Consider the following 23,208-nt stretch of genomic DNA (forward strand, 5'->3'; position numbering starts at 1 on the left):
CCGTGCAGCTCCCTTGTGGGGGTTGGCATTCTGGTTTGGAGACCCGCTCCCTCCGCCACGCAGACGGACGCACGGACGAACGCACGGGCACACGCATGGATACACACACGCACGGGCACACGCATGCATAGACACACGCACGGACATACGCATGCATAGACACACGCACGGGCACACGCATGGATACACATACGCATGGATACACACACGCACGGCCACACGCATGGATAGACACACGCACGGACATACGCATGGATACACACACGCACGGGCACACGCATGGATACACACACGCACGGACACACGCATGGATACACACACGCACGGGCACACGCATGGATACACACACGCACGGACACACGCATGGATACACACACACATGTATAGACACACGCACGGACGCATGCGCGAACGGACGGTTCCGGACGGTTCCGGACGGTTCCGCCAGCTGCAGCAGGTCCCAGTGGGCAGGTGGTGTGCGTCCCGACGGAACGCGTGGAGACCGTCGCCCTGCGCGGCGACTCGCCGCATCGCTCATGATGGAGACGTCGTCGCGGTTTTGGCCGAAGAACGGACGAGACGACGATGCGATCTGCGTTCTACGTTGAGCCAGAGCTCGCCGTGGCCGGGTGGATTGGGGGGCCGTCAGGGCAATCAGGTGGCACTGCTGAGACGCTGGCCTTGAACCTGGGTCTCAGCCACTCGCGATTAAACCGGGCGCTCTCGTGCAGCGAATCATCACAGACGGCACGGAAGCGACGTGATCGTTAGGTTTTTATTTTTATTTGGCCACTGCGGGATCAGCATTCCCCTCTATTGCAGGGCGTCCCCGCGTGTGTGGATGAAAACAAAAGTCACATTCGGCGATCTCAGAAGGAGTCGCTCTGCGAGAGATCCGAGCGGACACGTTGCCACAATTGGTATAAACAAAGGCGCCTGTACGCCTCCACTACAGGCACGGGGAGAAGAACCTTCCGGGCCCGGGCTCGATGTTGGGAGGCTCTCAGAGCCGCACCTTGGCTCCGCGCTCCGCTCCGGGCTCCTGCGACTCCTCGCCGCTCGTCTTCGTCCCCGCGAGGCCGGAGCGGGTTTTGAAGCTGATCGCCATCGTGGCGTAGATCGCTTGTAGGGCACGAGTGGGGAGCAGGCTGGGAGACGCGGGGCCACACGCCCCATCAGCCGCACGCCCCATCACACCACCACCAATACGCCCCATCAGCCGCACGCCCCATCACACCATCACCCATACGCCCCACCACCCTCAAGCCCCATCACACCATCACCTATACGCTCCATCATCAACACGTCCCATCGCTCCATCGCCCACACATCTACACACCCCATCACTACACCCCCCCTTCACCACATGCCCCATCACTACACCCCCCCCCCCCTTCACCACATGCCCCATCACTACATCCCCCCTTCACCACATGCCCCATCACTACACCCCCCCCCTTCACCACATGCCCCATCACTACACCCCCCCCTCCCTTCACCACATGCCCCATCACCCGCAAGCGTCATAACCTAGGGACCCACACGCCCATAGCTCTGTTGTGGGAGTCTGTGATGTGGGAGTCTGTGTTGTGGGAGTCTGTGTTGTGGCTGATGGTGCTGTGGCTGATGGTGTTGTGGCTGTCTGTGTTGTGGGAGTCTGTGTTGTGGGAGTCTGTGTTGTGGCTGATGGTGTTGTGGGAGTCTGTGTTGTGGGAGTCTGTGTTGTGGGAGTCTGTGTTGTGGTTGATGGTGCTGTGGCTGATGGTGTTGTGGGAGTCTGTGTTGTGGGAGTCTGTGTTGTGGGAGTCTGTGTTGTGGGAGTCTGTGTTGTGGCCGATGGTGCTGTGGCTGATGGTGTTGTGGCTGTCTGTGTTGTGGGAGTCTGTGTTGTGGGAGTCTGTGTTGTGGCTGATGGTGCTGTGGCTGATGGTGTTGTTGGTGTCTGTGTTGTGGGAGTCTGTGTTGTGGCTGATGGTGCTGTGGCTGATGGTGTTGTGGCTGTCTGTGTTGTGGGAGTCTGTGTTGTGGGAGTCTGTGTTGTGGGAGTCTGTGTTGTGGGAGTCTGTGTTGTGGCTAATGGTGCTGTGGCTGATGGTGTTGTGGCTGTCTGTGTTGTGGGAGTCTGTGTTGTGGCTGATTGTGCTGTGGCTGATGGTGTTGTGGCTGTCTGTGTTGTGGGAGTCTGTGTTGTGGGAGTCTGTGTTGTGGGAGTCTGTGTTGTGGCTGATTGTGCTGTGGCTGATTGTGTTGTGGGAGTCTGTGTTGTGGCTGGTTGTGTTGTGGCTGGTTGTGTTGTGGCTGGTTGTGTTGTGGCTGGTTGTGTTGTGGCTGGTTATGTTGTGGCTGGTTGTGTTGTGGCCGATTGTGTTGTGGCTGGTTGTGTTGTTGCTGGTTGTGTTGTTGCTGGTTATGTTGTGGCTGATTGTGTTGTGGGAGTCTGTGTTGTAGCTGGTTGTGTTGTGGGAGTCTGTGTTGTGGCTGGTTGTGTTGTTGGAGTCTGTGTTGTGGCTGGTTGTATTGTGGCTGATTGTGTTGTGGCTGGTTGTGTTGTTGCTGGTTGTGTTGTGGCTAGTTGTGTTGTGGCTAGTTGTGTTGTGGGAGTCAGTGTTGTGGCTGGTTGTGTTGTTGCTGGTTGTGTTGTGGCTGATTGTGTTGTGGCTGATTGTGTTGTGGCTGGTTGTGTTGTGGCTGGTTGTGTTGTAGCTGGTTGTGTTGTGGGAGTATGTGTTGTGGCTGGTTGTGTTGTGGCTAGTTGTGTTGTGGCTGGTTGTGCTGTGGGAGTCTGTGTTGTGGCTGGTTGTGTTGTGGCTGTTGTGTTGTGGCTGATTGTGTTGTTGCTGGTTGTGTTGTGGCTGAGTGTGTTGTGGCTAGTTGTGGTGTTGGAGTCTGTGTTGTGGCTGATTGTGTTGTGGCTAGTTGTGTTGAGGCTGATTGTGCTGTGGGAGTCTGTGTTGTGGCTGGTTGTGTTGTGGTTGGATGTGTTGTTGGAGTCTGTGTTGTGGCTACTTGTGTTGTGGTTAGTTGTGTTGTGGCTGGTTGTGTTGTGGCTGGTTGTGTTGTGGCTGTTTATGTTGTGGCTGGTTGTGTTGTGGCTAGTTGTGTTGTTGCAGTCTGTGTTGTGGAAGTCTGTGTTGTGGTTGGATGTGTTGTGGCTCGTTGTGTTGTGGCTTATTGTGCTGTGGCTGATGGTGTTGTGGCTAATGGTGTTGTGGGTGTCTGTGTTGTGGGAGTCTGTGTTGTTGCTGGTTATGTTGTGGCTGGATGTGTTTTGGGAGTCTGTGTTGAGGATGGTTGTGTTGTGGCTGGTTGTGTTGTGGCTGGTTGTGTTGTGTCTGTATGTGTTGTGGCTGGTTGTGTTGTGGCTGGTTGTGTTGTGGCTAGTTGTGTTGTGGCTGGTTGTGCTGTGGGAGTCTGTGTTGTGGCTGGTTGTGTTGTGGCTGATGTGTTGTGGCTGGTTGTGTTGTTGCTGGTTGTGTTGTGGCTGCTGTGTTGTGGTTGGTTGTGTTGTTGGAGTCTGTGTTGTAGCTGGTTGTGTTGTGGGAGTCTGTGTTGTGGCTGCTTGTGTTGTGGCTGGTTGTGCTGTGGGAGTCTGTGTTGTGGCTGTCTGTGTTGTGGCTGGTTGTGTTGTGGCTGATTGTGTTGTGGCTGTTTGTGCTGTGGGAGTCTGTGTTGTGGCTGAGATGTCGTCGTGGTTGCTGTGCTTATCCTCGTGCCCTGGGTGATGCTATGTGTTGTTGTTGTTGTTATTCCCAGTGTTGTGGTTATTGTTGTTCACAGCGTTATAGTTGTTGTTGTTTCCATTGTAATGGTTGTTGTTGATCTCAGTGTTGTGGTTGTTGTTGTTGCCAATGTTGTGGTTATTATTGTTATCGCCAGTCTTATGGTTGTTGTACCCGTGGCTGTAGCAGCTGTTGTTTGTTGTGATGGGTGGAGTTGTGGTCTAAGGTGGAGTTGCCGATTGTTGTGGTGTTCGTTTGCACCATAACGTACTAGTTATAGTGTACAAGTTATAGTGTACAAGTTATAGTGTTAGTATAAGTTATAGTGTACAAATTATAGTGTACAAGTTATAGCGTACAAGTTATAGTGTTAGTACAAGTTATAGTGTACAAGTTATAGTGTTAGGACAAGTTATAGTGTACAAGTTATAGTGTTAGTACAAGTTATAGTGTACAAGTTATAATGTTAGTACAAGTTATAGTGTTAGTACAAGTTATAGTGTACAAGTTCTAGTGTTAGTACAAGTTATAGTGTACAAGTTATAATGTTAGTACAAGTTATAGTGTTAGTACAAGTTATAGTGTACAAGTTATAGTGTTAGTAAAAGTTATAATGTACAAGTTATAGTATTAGTACAAGGTATAGTGTACAAGTTATAGTGTACAAGTTATAGTGTTAGTCCAAGTTATGGTGTACAAGTTATAGTGTACAAGTTATAGTGTTAGTAAAAGTTATAGTGTACAAGTTATAGTGTACAAGTTATAGTGTACAAGTTATAATGTTAGTACAAGTTATAGTGTACAAGTTATAGTGTACAAGTTATAGTGTACAAGTTATAGTGTACAAGTTATAGTGTTAGTCCAAGTTATAGTGTACAAGTTATAGTGTTAGTACAAGTTATAGTGTACAATTTATAGTGTACAAGTTATAGTGTACAAGTTAAAGTGTACAAGTCATAATGTTAGTACAAGTTATAGTGTACAAGTTATAGTGTACAAGTTATAGTGTTAGTACAAGTTATAGTGTACAAGTTATAATGTTAGTACAAGTTATAGTGTACAAGTTATAGTGTACAAGTTATAGTGTACAAGTTACAGTGTTAGTACAAGTTACAGTGTTAGTACAAGTTATAGTGTTAGTACAAGTTATAGTGTACAAGTTATAGTGTACGTACAAGTTATAGTGTACAAGTTATAGTGTACAAGTTATAGTGTTAGTACAAGTTATAGTGTTAGTACAAGTTATAGTGTACAAGTTATAGTGTTAGTACAAGTGATAGTGTACAAGTTATAGTGTTAGTACAAGTTATAGTGTTAGAACAAGTTATAGTGTACAAGTTATAGTGTTAGTACAAGTTATAGTGTACAAGTTATAGTGTACAAGTTATAGTGTACAAGTCATAATGTTAGTACAAGATATAGTGTACAAGTTATAGTGTACAAGTTATAGTGTTAGTACAAGTGATAGTGTACAAGTTATTGTGTTAGTACAAGTTATAGTTTTAGAACAAGTTATAGTGTACAAGTTATAGTGTTAGTACAAGTTATAGTGTACAAGTTATAGTGTTGGTACAAGATATAGTCTACAAATTATAGTGTTAGTACAAATAATCTTAGTTCTTTCGGTAAAGTCACGTTGAAGGGAAACAATAAAATAATAAAAGAATATGAATTACTGCAGTCACGAAAGCTTTAAATCAAAATTTTAGTGTTAGTACAAGTTATAGTGTACAAGTTATAGTGTACAAGTTATAGTGTTAGTACAAGTTATAGTGTTAGTATAAGTTATAGTTGTCAAGTTATAGTGTTAGTACACGTTATAGTGTACAAGTAATAGTATTAGTACAAGTGATAGTGTACAAGTTATAGTGTACAAGTTATAGTGTTAGTACAAGTGATAGTGTACAAGTTATAGTGTACAAGTTATAGTGTACAAGTTATAATGTTAGTACAAGTTATAGTGTACAAGTTATAGTGTACAAGTTATAGTGTGCAAGTTATAGTGTTAGTCCAAGTTATAGTGTACAAGTTATAGTGTTAGTACAAGTTACAGTGTTAGTACAAGTTATAGTGTTAGTACAAGTTATAGTGTACAAGTTATAGTGTACGTACAAGTTATAGTTTACAAGTTATAGTGTTAGTACAAGTTATAGTGTTAGTACAAGTTATAGTGTACAAGTTATAGTGTTAGTACAAGTGATAGTGTACAAGTTATAGTGTTAGTACAAGTTATAGTGTTAGTACAAGTTATAGTGTACAATTTATAGTGTACAAGTTATAGTGTACAAGTTATAGTGTACAAGTCATAATGTTAGTACAAGTTATAGTGTACAAGTTATAGTGTTAGTACAAGTTATAGTGTTAGTATAAGTTATAGTTGTCAAGTTATAGTGTTAGTACAAGTTATAGTGTACAAGTAATAGTATTAGTACAAGTGATAGTGTACAAGTGATAGTGTACAAGTTATAGTGTTAGTACAAGTGATAGTGTACAAGTTATAGTGTACAAGTGATAGTGTACAAGTTATAATGTTAGTACAAGTTATAGTGTACAAGTTATAGTGTACAAGTTATAGTGTACAAGTTATAGTGTTAGTCCAAGTTATAGTGTACAAGTTATAGTGTTAGTACAAGTTACAGTGTTAGTACAAGTTATAGTGTTAGTACAAGTTATAGTGTACAAGTTATAGTGTACGTACAAGTTATAGTGTACAAGTTATAGTGTACAAGTTATAGTGTTAGTACAAGTTATAGTGTACAAGTTATAGTGTTAGTACAAGTGATAGTGTACAAGTTATAGTGTTAGTACAAGTTATAGTGTTAGTACAAGTTATAGTGTACAATTTATAGTGTACAAGTTATAGTGTACAAGTCATAATGTTAGTACAAGTTATAGTGTACAAGTTATAGTGTACAAGTTATAGTGTTAGTACAAGTTATAGTGTTAGTACAAGTTATAGTGTACAAGTTATAATGTTAGTACAAGTTATAGTGTACAAGTTATAGTGTACAAGTTATAGTGTACAAGTTACAGTGTTAGTACAAGTTACAGTGTTAGACAAGTTATAGTGTTAGTACAAGTTATAGTGTACAAGTTATAGTGTACGTACAAGTTATAGTGTACAAGTTATAGTGTACAAGTTATAGTGTTAGTACAAGTTATAGTGTTAGTACAAGTTATAGTGTACAAGTTATAGTGTTAGTACAAGTGATAGTGTACAAGTTATAGTGTTAGTACAAGTTATAGTGTTAGAACAAGTCATAGTGTACAAGTTATAGTGTTAGTACAAGTTATAGTGTACAAGTTATAGTGTACAAGTTATAGTGTACAAGTCATAATGTTAGTACAAGATATAGTGTACAAGTTATAGTGTACAAGTTATAGTGTTAGTACAAGTGATAGTGTACAAGTTATTGTGTTAGTACAAGTTATAGTTTTAGAACAAGTTATAGTGTACAAGTTATAGTGTTAGTACAAGTTATAGTGTACAAGTTATAGTGTTGGTACAAGTTATAGTGTACAAGTTATAGTGTTGGTACAAGTTATAGTCTACAAATTATAGTGTTAGTACAAATAATCTTAGTTCTTTCGGTAAAGTCACGTTGAAGGGAAACAATAAAATAATAAAAGAATATGAATTACTGCAGTCACGAAAGCTTTAAATCAAAATTTTAGTGTTAGTACAAGTTATAGTGTACAAGTTATAGTGTACAAGTTATAGTGGTAGTACAAGTTATAGTGTTAGTATAAGTTATAGTTGTCAAGTTATAGTGTTAGTACAAGTTATAGTGTACAAGTAATAGTATTAGTACAAGTGATAGTGTACAAGTTATAGTGTACAAGTTATAGTGTTAGTACAAGTGATAGTGTACAAGTTATAGTGTACAAGTTTTAGTGTACAAGTTATAATGTTAGTACAAGTTATAGTGTACAAGTTATAGTGTACAAGTTATAGTGTACAAGTTATAGTGTTAGTCCAAGTTATAGTGTACAAGTTATAGTGTTAGTACAAGTTACAGTGTTAGTACAAGTTATAGTGTTAGTACAAGTTATAGTGTACAAGTTATAGTGTACGTACAAGTTATAGTGTACAAGTTATAGTGTACAAGTTATAGTGTTAGTACAAGTTATAGTGTTAGTACAAGTTATAGTGTACAAGTTATAGTGTTAGTACAAGTGATAGTGTACAAGTTATAGTGTTAGTACAAGTTATAGTGTTAGTACAAGTTATAGTGTTAGTACAAGTTATAGTGTACAATTTATAGTGTACAAGTTATAGTGTACAAGTTATAGTGTACAAGTCATAATGTTAGTACAAGTTATAGTGTACAAGTTATAGTGTACAAGTTATAGTGTTAGTACAAGTTATAGTGTTAGTACAAGTTATAGTGTACAAGTTATAATGTTAGTACAAGTTATAGTGTACAAGTTATAGTGTACAAGTTATAGTGTACAAGTTACAGTGTTAGTACAAGTTACAGTGTTAGTACAAGTTATAGTGTTAGTACAAGTTATAGTGTACAAGTTATAGTGTACGTACAAGTTATAGTGTACAAGTTATAGTGTACGTACAAGTTATAGTGTACAAGTTATAGTGTACAAGTTATAGTGTTAGTACAAGTTATAGTGTTAGTACAAGTTATAGTGTACAAGTTATAGTGTTAGTACAAGTGATAGTGTACAAGTTAGTGTTAGTACAAGTTATAGTGTTAGAACAAGTTATAGTGTACAAGTTATAGTGTTAGTACAAGTTATAGTGTACAAGTTATAGTGTACAAGTTATAGTGTACAAGTCATAATGTTAGTACAAGATATAGTGTACAAGTTATAGTGTACAAGTTATAGTGTTAGTACAAGTGATAGTGTACAAGTTATTGTGTTAGTACAAGTTATAGTTTTAGAACAAGTTATAGTGTACAAGTTATAGTGTTAGTACAAGTTATAGTGTACAAGTTATAGTGTTGGTACAAATTATAGTCTACAAATTATAGTGTTAGTACAAATAATCTTAGTTCTTTCGGTCAAGTCACGTTGAAGGGAAACAATAAAATAATAAAAGAATATGAATTACTGCAGTCACGAAAGCTTTAAATCAAAATTTTAGTGTTAGTACAAGTTATAGTGTACAAGTTATAGTGTACAAGTTATAGTGTTAGTACAAGTTATAGTGTTAGTATAAGTTATAGTTGTCAAGTTATAGTGTTAGTACAAGTTATAGTGTACAAGTAATAGTATTAGTACAAGTGATAGTGTACAAGTTATAGTGTACAAGTTATAGTGTTAGTACAAGTGATAGTGTACAAGTTATAGTGTACAAGTTATAGTGTACAAATTATAATGATTGTGGTGACGCGGGCCGCTCGTGTGAATGAGACTCCGATCCTGATCTCTCCTGGTCTCACCTGATTAATTACGATTAGTAATTTAATAATAATCATCATGATCACCCTCACACTTGTTTAGACACGAACGAGTGTAGGGATTTTGCCAGGCGGGCACTGCCCAGTTGCTGCAGTAGGGGGGGCAATGCTGTTGCTCTGTCTGAAACCCGAATCAGGGACGGGGAGTCCTCGGGTTACAAACCGAATTCATACTGAGACCCCCGTTCGTAAGTCTAACGGGTCATAAGTCGGAACACAATAATGCACTGTATTTAAACGCGTTTAAAGTTAACGTTTTTTTTAATATGTCATGGAAGCTGTTTCATAAGTACGGTGTTCGTAAGTCGGGTGTTCATAAGTCGAAGACTGCCTGCTGGAAATGTTTCAGCATTGTGATTTTTAGCCAATACCAGTTACAGTGCGTGCATGTGTGTTATTTTAGTTACGAGAGGAAACCACAAATCCAGAGGAGACCCATGCAGAACCGCGGGAGAACCTACGAACGCCACTCGCTCGCTCGCCGCACCCCTCAAGCGCCTGCTCCGCACCACCTCCCCAACAACCTCGCTCCACCCAATCCCCTCACCTCTTTAAGAGGACATTGCAATGCATTGAGGAAGGGATGAGCACGAGGGTTTCTCCGGCGAGGATCGCGGAAAGGAGGCGCGACACCACCGCCTCGGGCTCCAGCACGTCAACAAACCTGCGGAGTGAAGAAGCAGCAGCAGCAGCAGCAACGACTATGGAGGTGGGGGTGGGTGGGCCGGGAATTAGATAAAGGGTGGAGGAGTGGGGTGGAGGAGTGGGATGGTGGAGTGCGATGGAGGAGTGGGATGGTGGAGTGTGATAGAGGAGTGGGGTGGAGGAGTGAGATGGAGGAGTGGGGTGGAGGAGTGGGGTGGGGGAGTGGGATGGTGGAGTGAGATGGAGGAGTGAGATGGAGGAGTGGGATGGATGGGTGGGATGGAAGAGTGGGGTGGAGGAGTGAGATGGAGGAGTGAGGTGGAGGAGTGGGATGGAGGAGTGGGATGGTGGAGTGTGAAGAAGGAGTGAGATGGAGGAGTGAGATGGAGGAGTGAGGTGGAGGAGTGAGGTGGAGGAGTGGGATGGTGCAGTGAGATGGAGGAGTGGGGTGGTGGAGTGGGATGGAGGAGTGGGGTGGAGGAGTGGGGTGGAGGAGTGCGATGGAGGAGTGAGATGGAGGAGTGAGATGGAGGAGTGGGGTGGAGGAGTGGGATGGTGGAGTGCGATGGAGGAGTGGGATGGAGGAGTGAGATGGAGGAGTGGGATGGTGCAGTGGGGTGGAGGAGTGAGATGGAGCAGTGGGATGGAGGAGTGAGATGGAGGAATTGGGTGGAGGAGTGGGGTGGAGGAGGGAGATGGAAGAGTGGGGTGGAGGAGTGAGATGGAGGAGTGGGGTGGAGGAGTGGGATGGAGGAGTGAGATGGAGAAGTGGGATGGAGGAGTGGGATGGAGGAGTGGGGTGGAGGAGTGAGATGGTGGAGTGCGATGGAGGAGTGGGATGGAGGAGTGGGTTGGTGGAGTGGGGTGGAAGAGTGGGGTGGTGGAGTGGGATGGTGGAGTGGGGTAGAGGAGTGAGATGGAGGAGTGGGATGGATGAGTGGGATGGTGGAGTGGGGTGGAGGAGTGGGGTGGAGGGGTGGTATGGTGGAATGAGATGGAGGAGTGTGATGGAGGAGTGAGATGGAGGAGTGAGATGGAGGAGCGAGATGGAGGAGTGGGGTGGAGGAGTGGGATGGTGGAGTGCGATGGAGGAGTGGGATGGAGGAGTGAGATGGAGGAGTGGGGTGGAGGAGTGGGATGGAGGAGGGGGATGGTGCAGTGGGGTGGAGGAGAGGGATGGAGCAGTGGGATGGAGGAGTGAGATGGAGGAATAGGGTGGAGGAGTGGGGTTGAGGAGGGAGATGGAGGAGTGGGGTGGAGGAGTGAGATGGAGGAGTGGGGGTGGAGGAGTAGGATGGAGGAGTTAGATGGAGAAGTGGGATGGAGGAGTGGGATGGAGGAGTGAGATGGTGGAGTGCGATGGAGGAGTGGGATGGAGGAGTGGGATGGAGGAGTGGGGTGGTGGAGTGGGGTGGAGGAGTGGGGTGGTGGAGTGGGATGGTGGAGTGGGGTGGAGGAGTGAGATGGAGGAGTGGGATAGATGAGTGGGATGGTGGAGTGGGGTGGAGGAGTGGGGTGGAGGAGTGGGATGGTGGAATGAGATGGAGGAGTGAGATGGAGGAGTGAGATGGAGGAGTGAGATGGTGGAGTGGGGTGGAGGAGTGGGATGTAGGAGTGAGATGGAGGAGTGGGATGGAGGAGTGGGATGGAGGAGTGGGATGGAGGAGTGAGATGAAGGAGTGAGATGGAGGAGTGAGATGGAGGAGTGGGATGGAGGAGTGGGATGGAGGAGTGGGATGAAGGAGTGAGATAGAGGAGTGAGATGGAGGAGTGAGATGGATCAGTGGGATGGAGGAGTGGGATGGAGGAGTGGGATGGAGGAGTGAGGTGGAGGAGTGAGATGGAGGAGTGGGATGGAGGAGTGGGATGGAGGAGTGGGATGGAGGAGTGAGATGGAGGAGTGAGATGGAGGAGTGAGATGGAGGAGTGGGGTGGAGGAGTGGGATGGAGGAGGGGGATGGTGCAGTGGGGTGGAGGAGTGAGATGGAGGAGTGGGGTGGAGGAGTGGGATGGAGGAGGGGGATGGTGCAGTGGGGTGGAGGAGAGGGATGGAGCAGTGGGATGGAGGAGTGAGATGGAGGAATAGGGTGGAGGAGTGGGGTTGAGGAGGGAGATGGAGGAGTGGGGTGGAGGAGTGAGATGGAGGAGTGGGGTGGAGGAGTGGGATGGAGGAGTTAGATGGAGAAGGGGGATGGAGGAGTGGGATGGAGGAGTGATATGGTGGAGTGCGATGGAGGAGTGGGATGGAGGAGTGGGATGGAGGAGTGGGATGGTGGAGTGAGGTGGAGGAGTGGGGTGGTGGAGTGGGATGGTGGAGTGGGGTGGAGGAGTGAGATGGAGGAGTGGGATAGATGAGTGGGATGGTGGAGTGGGGTGGAGGAGTGGGGTGGAGGAGTGGGATGGTGGAATGAGATGGAGGAGTGAGATGGAGGAGTGAGATGGAGGAGTGGGATGGAGGAGTGGGATGGAGGAGTGGGATGAAGGAGTGAGATAGAGGAGTGAGATGGAGGAGTGAGATGGATCAGTGGGATGGAGGAGTGGGATGGAGGAGTGGGATGGAGGAGTGAGGTGGAGGAGTGAGATGGAGGAGTGGGATGGAGGAGTGGGATGGAGGAGTGGGATGGAGGAGTGAGATGGAGGAGTGAGATGGAGGAGTGAGATGGAGGAGTGGGGTGGAGGAGTGGGATGGAGGAGGGGGATGGTGCAGTGGGGTGGAGGAGTGAGATGGAGGAGTGGGGTGGAGGAGTGGGATGGAGGAGGGGGATGGTGCAGTGGGGTGGAGGAGAGGGATGGAGCAGTGGGATGGAGGAGTGAGATGGAGGAATAGGGTGGAGGAGTGGGGTTGAGGAGGGAGATGGAGGAGTGGGGTGGAGGAGTGAGATGGAGGAGTGGGGTGGAGGAGTGGGATGGAGGAGTTAGATGGAGAAGGGGGATGGAGGAGTGGGATGGAGGAGTGATATGGTGGAGTGCGATGGAGGAGTGGGATGGAGGAGTGGGATGGAGGAGTGGGATGGTGGAGTGGGGTGGAGGAGTGGGGTGGTGGAGTGGATGGTGGAGTGGGGTGGAGGAGTGAGATGGAGGAGTGGGATAGATGAGTGGGATGGTGGAGTGGGGTGGAGGAGTGGGGTGGAGGAGTGGGATGGTGGAATGAGATGGAGGAGTGAGATGGAGGAGTGAGATGGAGGAGTGAGATGGTGGAGTGGGGTGGAGGAGTGGGATGTAGGAGTGAGATGGAGGAGTGGGATGGAGGAGTGGGATGGAGGAGTGGGATGGAGGAGTGAGATGAAGGAGTGAGATGAAGGAGTGAGATGGAGGAGTGAGATGGAGGAGTGGGATGGAGGAGTGGGATGGAGGAGTGGGATGAAGGAGTGAGATAGAGGAGTGAGATGGAGGAGTGAGATGGATCAGTGGGATGGAGGAGTGGGATGGAGGAGTGGGATGGAGGAGTGAGGCGGAGGAGTGGGATGGAGGAGTGGGATGGAGGAGTGGGATGGAGGAGTGAGATGGAGGTGTGAGATGGAGGAGTGAGATGGAGGAGTGGGGTGGAGGAGTGGGATGGAGGAGGGGGATGGTGCAGTGGGGTGGAGGAGTGAGATGGAGCAGTGGGATGGAGGAGTGAGATGGAGGAATGGGGGTGGAGGAGTGGGGTTGAGGAGGGAGATGGAGGAGTGAGGAGGAGGAGTGAGATGGAGGAGTGGGGTGGAGGAGTGGGATGGAGGAGTTAGATGGAGAAGTGGGATGGAGGAGTGAGATGAAGGAGTAAGATGGAGGAGTGGGATGGAGGAGTGAGATGGTGGAGTGAGATGGAGGAGTGAGATGGAGGAGTGAAATGGAGGAGTGAGATGGAGGAGTGAGATGGAGGAGTGGGGTGGAGGAGTGGGATGGAGGAGTGAGATGGAGGAGTGAGATGGTGGAGTGAGATGTAGGAGTGACGTGGAGGAGTGGGGTGGAGGAGTGGGATGGAGGAGTGAGATGGAGGAGTGAGATGGAGGAGTGAGATGGAGGAGTGTGATGGAGGAGTGAGATGGAGGAATGAGATGGAGGAGTGAGATGGAGGAGTGAGATGGAGGAGTGAGATGGAGGAGTGGGGTGGAGGAGTGGGATGGTGGAGTGAGGTGGAGGAGTGGGATGGTGGAGTGAGGTGGAGTAGTAGGATGGTGGAGTGAGGTTGAGGAGTGGGATGGAGGAGTGGGATAGTGGAGTGAGATGGAGGAGTGAGATAGAGGAGTGGGATGGTGGAGTGAGGTGGAGGAGTGGGATGGTGGAGTTAGGTGGAGGAGTGGGATGGTGGAGTGAGGTGGAGGAATGGGATGGTGGAGTGAGGTGGAGGAGTGAGATGGAGGAGTGGGATGGTGGAGTGGGATGGCAGAGTGTGGTGGGGGAGTGAGATGGAGGAGTGGAATGGAGGAGTGAGATGGAGGAGTGGGGATGGAGGAGTGAGTTGGAGGAGTGAGATGGAGGAGTGAGATGGAGGAGTGAGATGGAGGAGTGAGTTGGAGGAGTGGGATGGAGGAGTGGGGTGGAGGAGTGAGGTGGAGGAGTGAGATGGGGGAGTGGGATGGAGGAGTGAGATGGAGGAGTGGGATGGAGGAGTGAGATGGAGGAGTGAGATGGACGAGTGAGATGGAGGAGTGGGATGGAGGAGTGGGATGGAGGAGTGAGATGGAGGAGTGGGATGGAGGAGTGAGATGGAGGAGTAAGATGGAGGAGTGGGATGGAGGAGTGAGATGGAGGAGTGGGATGGTGGAGTGAGATGGAGGAGTGAGATGGAGGAGTGAGATGGAGGAGTGAGATGGAGGAGTGAGATGGATGAGTGAGATGGAGGAGTGGGGTGGAGGAGTGAGATGGAGGAGTGGGATGGTGGAGTGAGATGGAGGAGTGAGATGGAGGAGTGAGCTGGAGGAGTGAGATGGAGGAGTGAGATGGAGGCGTGGGGTGGCGGAGTGAGGTGGAGGAGTGGGGTGGAGGAGTGGGATGGAGGATTGGGATGGAGGAGTGAGATGGAGGAGTGAGATGAAGGAGTGAGATGGAGGAGTGAGATGGAGGAGTGGGATGGAGGAGTGAGATGGAGGAGTGAGATGGAGGAGTGGGATGGAGGAGTGAGATGGAGGAGTGGGGTGGAGGAGTGGGATGGTGGAGTGAAGTGGAGGAGTGGGATGGTGGAGTGAGGTGGAGGAGTGAGGTGGAGTAGTAGGATGGTGGAGTGAGGTGGAGTAGTGGGATGAAGGAGTGGGATGGTGGAGTGAGATGGTGGAGTGAGATGGAGGAGTGAGATAGAGGAGTGGGATGGTGGAGTGAGATGGAGGAGTGGGATGGAGGAGTGGGATGGTGGAGTGAGGTGGAGGAGTGGGATGGTGGAGTGAGGTCAAGGAGTGGGATGGCGAAGTGAGGTGGAGGAGTGAGATGGAGGAGTGGGATCGTGGAGTGGGATGGCAGAGTGTTGGTGGAGGAGTGAAATGGAGGAGTGGGATGGAGGAATAAGATGGAGGAGTGGGATGGAGCAGTGAGTTGGAGGAGTGAGATGGAGGAGTGAGATGGAGGAGTGAGATGGAGGAGTGAGATGGAGGAGTGGGATGGAGGAGTGGGATGGAGGAGTGGGATGGAGGAGTGAGATGGAGGAGTGGAGTGGAGGAGTGGGATGGAGGAGTGAGATGGAGGAGTGAGATGGAGGAGTGGGATGGAGGAGTGAGATGGAGGAGTGAGATGGAGGAGTGAGTTGGAAAAGTGGGATGGAGGAATGGGATGGAGGAGTGAGTTGGAGGAGTGAGATGGAGGAGTGAGTTGGAGGAGTGAGATGGAGGAGTGAGGATAGAGGAGTGGGATGGTGGAGTGAGGTGGAGGAGTGGGATGGTGGAGTGAGGTAGAGGAGTGAGATGGAGGAGTGGGATGGTGGAGTGGGATGGCAGAGTGTGGTGGAGGAGTGAGATGGAGGAGTGGGATGGAGGAGTGAGTTGGAGGAGTGAGATGGAGGAGTGAGATGGAGGAGTGGGATGGAGGAGTGGGATGGAGGAGTGAGATGGAGGGTTGAGATGGAGGAGTGAGATGGAGGAGTGAGATGGAGGAGTGGGATGGAGGAATGGGATAGAGGAGTGAGTTGGAGGAGTGAGATGGAGGAGTGGGGTGGAGGAGTGGGATGGAGGAGTGAGATGGAGGAGTGAGATCGAGGAGTGAGTTGGAGGAGTGAGATGGAGGAGTGGGATGGAGGAATGGGATGGAGGAGTGGGATGGAGGAGTGAGATGGAGGAGTGGGATGGAGGAGTGGGATGGAGGAGTGGGATGGAGGAGTGAGATGGAGGAGTGGGGTGGAGGAGTGGGATGGAGGAGTGAGATGGAGGAGTGAGATCGAGGAGTGAGTTGGAGGAGTGAGATGGAGGAGTGAGTTGGAGGAGTGAGATGCAGGAGTGAGATAGAGGAGTGGGATGGTGGAGTGAGGTGGAGGAGTGGGATGGTGGAGTGAGGTGGAGGAGTGAGATGGAGGAGTGGGATGGTGGAGTGGGATGGCAGAGTGTGGTGGAGAAGTGAGATGGAGGAGTGGGATGGAGGAGTGAGATGGAGGAGTGGGATGGAGGAGTGAGTTGGAGGAGTGGGATAGAGGAGTGGGATGGAGTGAGATGGAGGAGTGAGATGTAAGAGTGAGATGCAGGAGTGGGATGGAGGAATGGGATGGAGGAGTGAGTTGGAGGAGTGAGATGGAGGAGTGGGATGGAGGAGTGGGATGGAGGCGTGAGATGAAGGAGTGAGATGGAGGAATGGGATGGAGGAGTGAGATGGAGGAGTGGGGTGGAGGAGTGGGATGGAGGAGTGAGATGGAGGAATGGGATGGAGGAGTGAGTTGGAGGAGTGAGATGGAGGAGTGAGTTGGAGGAGTGAGATGCAGGAGTGAGATAGAGGAGTGGGATGGTGGAGTGAGGTGGAGGAGTGGGATGGTGGAGTGAGGTGGAGGAGTGAGATGGAGGAGTGGGATGGTGGAGTGGGATGGCAGAGTGTGGTGGAGAAGTGAGATGGAGGAGTGGGATGGAGGAGTGAGATGGAGGAGTGGGATGGAGGAGTGAGTTGGAGGAGTGGGATAGAGGAGTGGGATGGAGTGAGATGGAGGAGTGAGATGTAAGAGTGAGATGCAGGAGTGGGATGGAGGAATGGGATGGAGGAGTGAGTTGGAGGAGTGAGATGGAGGAGTGGGATGGAGGAGTGGGATGGAGGCGTGAGATGAAGGAGTGAGATGGAGGAATGGGATGGAGGAGTGAGATGGAGGAGTGGGATGGAGGCGTGAGATGAAGGAGTGAGATGGAGGAGTGCGATGGAGGAGTGAGGTGGAGGAGTGGGATGGAGGAGTGAGATGAAGGAGTGAGATGGAGGAGTGCGATGGAGGAGTGAGATGGAGGAGTGCGATGGAGGAGTGAGATGGAGGAGTGGGGTGGAGGAGTGAGATGGTGGAGTGAGATGGAGGAGTGGGATGGAGGAGTGGGGTGGAGGAGTGAGATGGTGGAGTGGGATGGAGGAGTGAGATGGAGGAGTGGGATGGAGGATTGAGATGAAGGAGTGAGATGGAGGAGTGCGATGGAGGAGTGAGTTGGAGGAGTGGGATGGAGGAGTGAGATGGAGGAGTGGGATGGAGGAGTGAGATGAAGGAGTGAGATGGAGGAGTGCGATGGAGGAGTGAGATGGAGGAGTGGGGTGGAGGAGTGAGATGGTGGAGTGAGATGGAGGAGTGAGATGGAGGAGTGGGGTGGAGGAGTGAGATGGAGGAGTGAGATGGAGGAGTGGGATGGAGGAGTGGGGTGAAGGAGTGAGATGGAGGAGTTTGATGGAGGAGTGAGATGGAGGAGTGGGGTGGAGGAGTGAGATGGTGGAGTGAGATGGAGGAGTGAGATGGAGGAGTGGGGTGGAGGAGTGAGATGGAGGAGTGAGATGGAGGAGTGGGATGGAGGAGTGGGGTGAAGGAGTGAGATGGAGGAGTGAGATTTGGAAGTGAGATGGAGGAGTGAGTTGGAGGAGTGCCGTGGTGGCGTGCGGTTTTCACCGTGATTGGGGGTTCTGCACGAAGCCGGTGTTCACGAAGTAGGGGCACAGACACGTGGTGCGGACGCCGTCCCGGCCCAGTAAGCGCAGCTCCGCTTGCAGAGCCTCGGCGAAACCCACGGCGGCGAACTTCGAGGAGCTGAGAATGGCGCACATGTGGCGACTTAGCCATACAGACAAAGATCCCCTCCTATAGCTTTGGGAGAGGATGGCTAGTAACATGCCCAGCCTTAATCGTCTGCTCAGTGCTAATATTTATACACCGTTACCAGGTAATCATTGAAGGCCGAGTGTGAATTCAACTCGGGTTTGCAGGTTCGAAGTGCAGTTCGCTCATATTTTGACACGTGCATGGAGATTATTTAGATAAATTTGCTGCTATGAATGTCCAAATGATAAGCCACTTTGTCGAGCTATCATTTGTGGTCAGGTCGCTTGTGAAAAACAAGTTAATATCTCAGTGGGCTTTACCTGATAGTTGAGTTTTATTTGTTTTGGTGATTTATTTACCTTCCTTGTACTTTGCGCTCCTATCGTGTGTGTGTGTGTACTGTTTGTTGTTGTAACATTCTTAACCGCCCCGACTGAACATTCGTGAAAAAAAGCTTGATAGCTCATCGGATTTCTCCAAAATAAATATTTTGACTCTGATTTAATGCACCACCACCTCCCACGATAGACGAAAAGACGTCCCGGGCCACGCACACGCACGAGTCTGCGTGCACACGCACGAGTCTGCGTGCACACGCACGAGTCTGCGTGCACACGCACGAGTCTGCGTGCACACGCACGAGTCTGCGTGCACACGCACGAGTCTGCGTGCACACGCACGAGTCTGCGTGCACACGCACGAGTCTGCGTGCACACGCACGAGTCTGCGTGCACACGCACGAGTCTGCGTGCACACGCACGAGTCTGCGTGCACACGCACGAGTCTGCGTGCACACGCACGAGTCTGCGTGCACACGCACGAGTCTGCGTGCACACGCACGAGTCTGCGTGCACACGCACGAGTCTGCGTGCACACGCACGAGTCTGCGTGCACACCACGCGGAGCTCGTGGCGTGCCTCACGAGCCCACGGAGAGATGAGATCTCATGTTCATTTAATTTGAATCACAGGGACGGGAGAATGGAGGGCACATCTCCTTATTGTCACAATTACCCATCCCCCTCCCCCTCGCATCATCACAGGGAGGCAGAGAGGGTCGGGGGAGAGAGCGACGGGGTTTTGTGTGCGGATCTCACAGAGCCGTCTTTGTGTCAGCACCCCCCCTTCTCAATGTGAGGGAGGATCAGGGAGGGAGGGATGTAGGGATGTAGGGACAGGGCGGACAGAGAGGGGAGATGCGGGGGATGGGACGATGGGGGGGGGGAGGGGCACACCAATCTTCGGGCCCACGTAGGAGTGAGGCGTCCCGTGACTTTATCCGACCAGATGATCCTCTCGCTTCACCCCGCAGTCAACCAGGTGAACACCTCATTACCTACCTCCCCTGTTGTTCACCGAGTGCACAGGCGGTCATCAGGCTCACCTGTAGTTGACCAATAAGGGCGTGCCAATTTTGCCGCTCATCGAGGCCACGGTGACGATGTGGCCGTGGTTTCGTTCCAGCATGCTGGGCAGGAAGGCGCGCACAGTCTGATCGGGGGGCGGGGGGGGGGCAGTGAGAGCCCCAATCATCACATCAACGTCCTCGCTCGGTCGGTCCAATGAACTTCGACCCCTATAAGTGCTCGCTAAACAGCACTTTCCCTACCAGACTGCTGAAGGGCTACACGGGGGGTCTCTGTGTGTGGGTTATGCACCTCGCGTCAGGTATTCACTCACTCGCCCACCCACTCACCTCACTTAATCTCTCACTCGCTCGCTCACTCACACCCACCCACATTCACCCACCCACTCACACTTCTCTACCCACGCAGAAGGCTGCAGGGTCAAATCCTTGGTGGGCATCGGTCGATTATTATTATTAACTTATTTCGCACCGTACGTAGCCAACTTTGCCCATCATACGTCCAGGGTAGATAAAACGAGTACTACTCACCCAGAAGTGAGCCAGGATGTTGACGTCAAATGTCTTCTGGATCTCGTGGTCCTCGAGGCTGAGCAGGTCGTCCACGAACACGACCCCGGCATTGTTCACCAGGATGCACACCTCCCCCATGTCCTTCTTCACCTGCGTGGGGGCGCCGTGGGGCGGGAGAGAGGAAGGTGGCGGGAAGGAGTTCGGGAGGGAATGAGAGTCGATTGAAGTTTATTTGTTACCCAGGTGAGGATCAGGATGAGTCTCAGTTGCATTGCCCTGCACCCAAAGCGAGACCCGTAGGAAGAGGTGGTGGGACCTGCAAGGGGAGGAGGTGGTGAGCCTGCAAGAGGAGGCGGTAGAACCCGCAGGGGGAGGTAGTGATGGGACTTGCAGGAGGTGGTGGTGGGACTTGCAGGAGGTGGTGGTGGGACTTGCAGGAGGTGGTGGTGGGACTTGCAGGAGGTGGTGGTGGGACCTGCAAGGGGAGATGGTGGTGGGGCCTGCAGGGGGTTCACCTGTTCCGCTGCACGCTGGATGTCTTCCCTGCGGCTGCAGTCCACTTTGTAGGCGCGCGCCTGCACCCCGAGCTCCCGCGCCTGGGCCGCCGTGTCCTCCGCCCCTTCCTACGGGGAAACACAAAAAAGTGCATCACCCCTCCCGGGTAGATAAAATATATAACCACTTTGTGGCGTTGTCAACGGTGTTTAACCCTGTGGAAAGACTCAGCCACCGCTCCAGGAGTGTGAAATTGCCACCGTTGGCTCAGGGCTTTAAGCCTCGAAACGAATTCACTTTCACCCACGCAGCCGGCCAACAACCCACGTGGCGCCGCGCGCCTCTCACCCCGTTGATGTCCCACACGGCCACGTGCGCGCCCAGGCGGGCGAGCCCGAGGGCCGTGAGGCGCCCCATGCCTTGCGCGGCGCCCGTCACCACACACAGCTCGCCGCGCACCGAGCGCGTCTGGCGGGGCAGCAGCAGCCGCAGGGGCCACAGGAGGAGCGCCCAGCAGCACTCGAGCAGCACCCTCAGCAGCAGCAGGAGCAAGACGGGCACGTCGCCGAGCGTTGCCATGGTCCGGGCGGCGGCGGCGGCGGCGGGGGAGGAGGGGTTCTGCGTTGTCAGATGTGGCGATGGAGCGGCGGTTCCCTCGGTGGGGTGGAGGGAGTTTGGCGGCTGTTGCTGACGACGGAGGAAGCGTGACGGAGGGTTGCCGGCTGCTCGGCGTGAAGGTGCTGGGAGGAAGGGTGGTCGCGGTGACGCCTCGCGCAAGTCGCAGCCGGCACGCCGAGTCCGCCCGACCCCGCCTCGCTCTGAGCAGCTCCCTCTTCCGCGTTCTCCAGAGCGCACACACCTTGGCCGCGCCGAGTGCGGTTCGCTCCGTGCCGCCTCGCTCGCCCCTGTGTGGCCTCAGTCGCCCGCCGCCACGACCGCCGCGAGGGGCAGAGGTTTTCGCGTTTTATTGTTGAACCTGGGAGGGGAGAGGGGTGTGGGCGGGGTTGCCCGACGTTTCGGGAAATGCCCCTTCTTGATAGAGCGTCACGGCACATATTCGTGTACCGGGTGATGCGTTGCGTGTGATGTGCTGGTAAAACAAGCCCACGCGTGGACTGTGGCTGAGAGAGATAAGGTAGCTTATCTCGTAGATGAAAGGGGAGGAGGGGTGGTAAAACAAGTTTTCGCTGCGTCGACAGCCGAACTCTGGCTCTGGCATAGCGGGGAGAGAGTGGCGCGGAGTTTCGCCCACTGCCCTATCAAACGGGGTTGCTCAACGATAACCGGTAACTTTTGTCGTAATCGGTTACCGGTTCTGAAAGTTCGAAACCGGCAATCATTTTCAGTGGAATTCTAGTCAAGCTTGCACCGTAATTATAAGCACCCGGGAACGTAAATTAAACAAAACATTGACACGGCGACTTAAATCCCCCCCCACCCCCCCCGTGGTGAATTTGCTCTCAGTTCCACGTTCACATGTTAAAGGTGCAACCCTTGCAATTATTCACTTTGGACACCCTCAGAGGGAGCTCTGGGGCAGTGGTTCTCGACCTTGTGTCAGCTTCTACTCTATACCCTTTGTTGAGTTTTGTTTCAACCGAGTACCCCCATTGGCCGGACCCAATATGTTTCTGAGAATCAAGCGTATGAATAATGAACGTCAATATTTAGTGAGGTATCCTAGCTGGCCACTAACTGCAAGCGAATAAAACAATTAATTAACGGAGTTTATGAAAGGTCCTTTATTTAGCTCTAGGTTACCATGTGGACTACAATTTTATAGTAGTTATTTTACAGTGGCAGATCCATGCATGAAATATCATCAATGACTCGTGTATGATATTTCACGCATTTATAAATCATCTCACGTACCTCCTGGGACATTGCCACGTACCCCCAGGGGTCCACGTACCCCCAGGGGTCCACGTACCCCCAGGGGTCCACGTACCCCCAGGGGTCCGCGTACCCCCAGGGGTCCACGTACCCCCAGGGGTCCGCATACCCCCGGTTGAGAGCCGCTGCTTCAAGGGGTACAGTGTTTGGTTTCCTCTTGGGCCCTGAGCAAATGTCTCGCTAGAGGTGTGCGCCCACCCATCACAACGCCGCCCGTGACCTGTCCACCGACTGCGACGTGCCCAGTTACTCGACGCGAACCGGCGACCTTTGGATTGCAAGTCCAGAGGTCTAAGTTGCTGGCTAACCGTTATAGACCACCGAAAATTCCCTTTGCTTCTCAGTAAACAAAATAACAATGTATACTTGTGTTGCTTGACATATTTCTGTGGTACTCCTGGCAAACATATATATTTTTTTTATCAGGAACCGGTTATGCAAAACTAGCGGGAAGTACCCGGCGTTGCCGGGGGAAAAATATATTTGACTTCTCAAAACTTAAAACCATAAGATTCGATTCTTTAAATCGCGCAAAGGAATCGAAGGTTGTAGATTTCTTTAGAATCGGCCTATTCCCGTTTAAGCGATACCACAAACGCTCATCAGATATCGATTCTCGCCAGTCCTCTTTGCGGGTTGACGCCACACACTTCGTGGTCATCTCCCCCCCCCCCCCCCCCCCAAAATACAAAAGTATAGTTTTATAATTTTTGCATGGTGTACAGTCTGGAAAGTACCCACATGGCAAATTTCAAGTTTGTTGCATGTCGGGTAGTATGTGAAACATTTCGAACAGACACACATAATCACAAATTTCCCTTTTATATATATAGATAAAACTATTTTAATAACCAAACTAATTTAAACCCGGCAACTTGAGTTTTTGTTTTGTTTTCTACTTCCGTGACTTTACCGAAAGAACCAAAGAGTATGGATTCCTGTAGTCACGAAAGCTTCAAATCAAGATTTCACTTTAAGATGTTTATTC

General features: G+C 50.1%; 2 protein-coding genes across 3 annotated transcripts in view; both read right to left on the reverse strand.

Annotated features, from left to right (window-relative positions):
* Positions 1-761: 761 nt before the first annotated feature.
* Positions 762-23,208, reverse strand: part of LOC116940716 (estradiol 17-beta-dehydrogenase 11-like) — a 52,964-nt gene continuing 30,517 nt past the window's right edge. The window contains exons 1-7 of one of the 2 annotated variants that reach the window (XM_032950883.2): positions 20,676-21,400; positions 20,348-20,455; positions 19,851-19,982; positions 19,338-19,444; positions 17,805-17,942; positions 9,687-9,803; positions 762-1,148 (exon numbers count right to left, since the gene is read on the reverse strand). In XM_032950883.2, the coding sequence (XP_032806774.1) occupies positions 1,004-1,148; positions 9,687-9,803; positions 17,805-17,942; positions 19,338-19,444; positions 19,851-19,982; positions 20,348-20,455; positions 20,676-20,906 (978 nt within the window). In that variant the 5' untranslated portion in view covers positions 20,907-21,400 and the 3' untranslated portion in view covers positions 762-1,003. Of the gene's footprint in view, positions 1,149-9,686; positions 9,804-17,804; positions 17,943-19,337; positions 19,445-19,850; positions 19,983-20,347; positions 20,456-20,675; positions 21,401-23,208 lie in introns of those variants that run through there. The other variant, XM_032950882.2, reaches the window with a different exon arrangement.
* Positions 1,500-3,983, reverse strand: LOC142924123 (uncharacterized). Its single transcript, XM_076065767.1, has 2 exons — positions 3,894-3,983; positions 1,500-3,724 (listed from the first exon to the last, which is right to left on the reverse strand). Exons 1-2 carry the CDS (start codon positions 3,981-3,983, stop codon positions 2,408-2,410), a joined length of 1,407 nt encoding a protein of 468 aa, XP_075921882.1. The 3' UTR covers positions 1,500-2,407.

Source organism: Petromyzon marinus, chromosome 9 (assembly GCF_048934315.1).
Source record: "Petromyzon marinus isolate PM22_M1 ecotype Great Lakes invasive population chromosome 9, UKy_Petmar_22M1.pri1.0, whole genome shotgun sequence".
In the NCBI taxonomy this organism is placed as follows: domain Eukaryota; kingdom Metazoa; phylum Chordata; class Hyperoartia; order Petromyzontiformes; family Petromyzontidae; genus Petromyzon; species Petromyzon marinus.

Excerpts from the sequence above, each read along its gene's own strand:
- LOC142924123 (XM_076065767.1), bottom strand. The coding sequence starts at position 3,983 with ATGGTGCAAACGAACACCACAACAATCGGCAACTCCACCTTAGACCAC. Across the intron at positions 3,725-3,893 it reads AACAGCTGCTACAGCCACGG|CATCACCCAGGGCACGAGGA; the intron begins GTACAACAACCA and ends AACAACACATAG.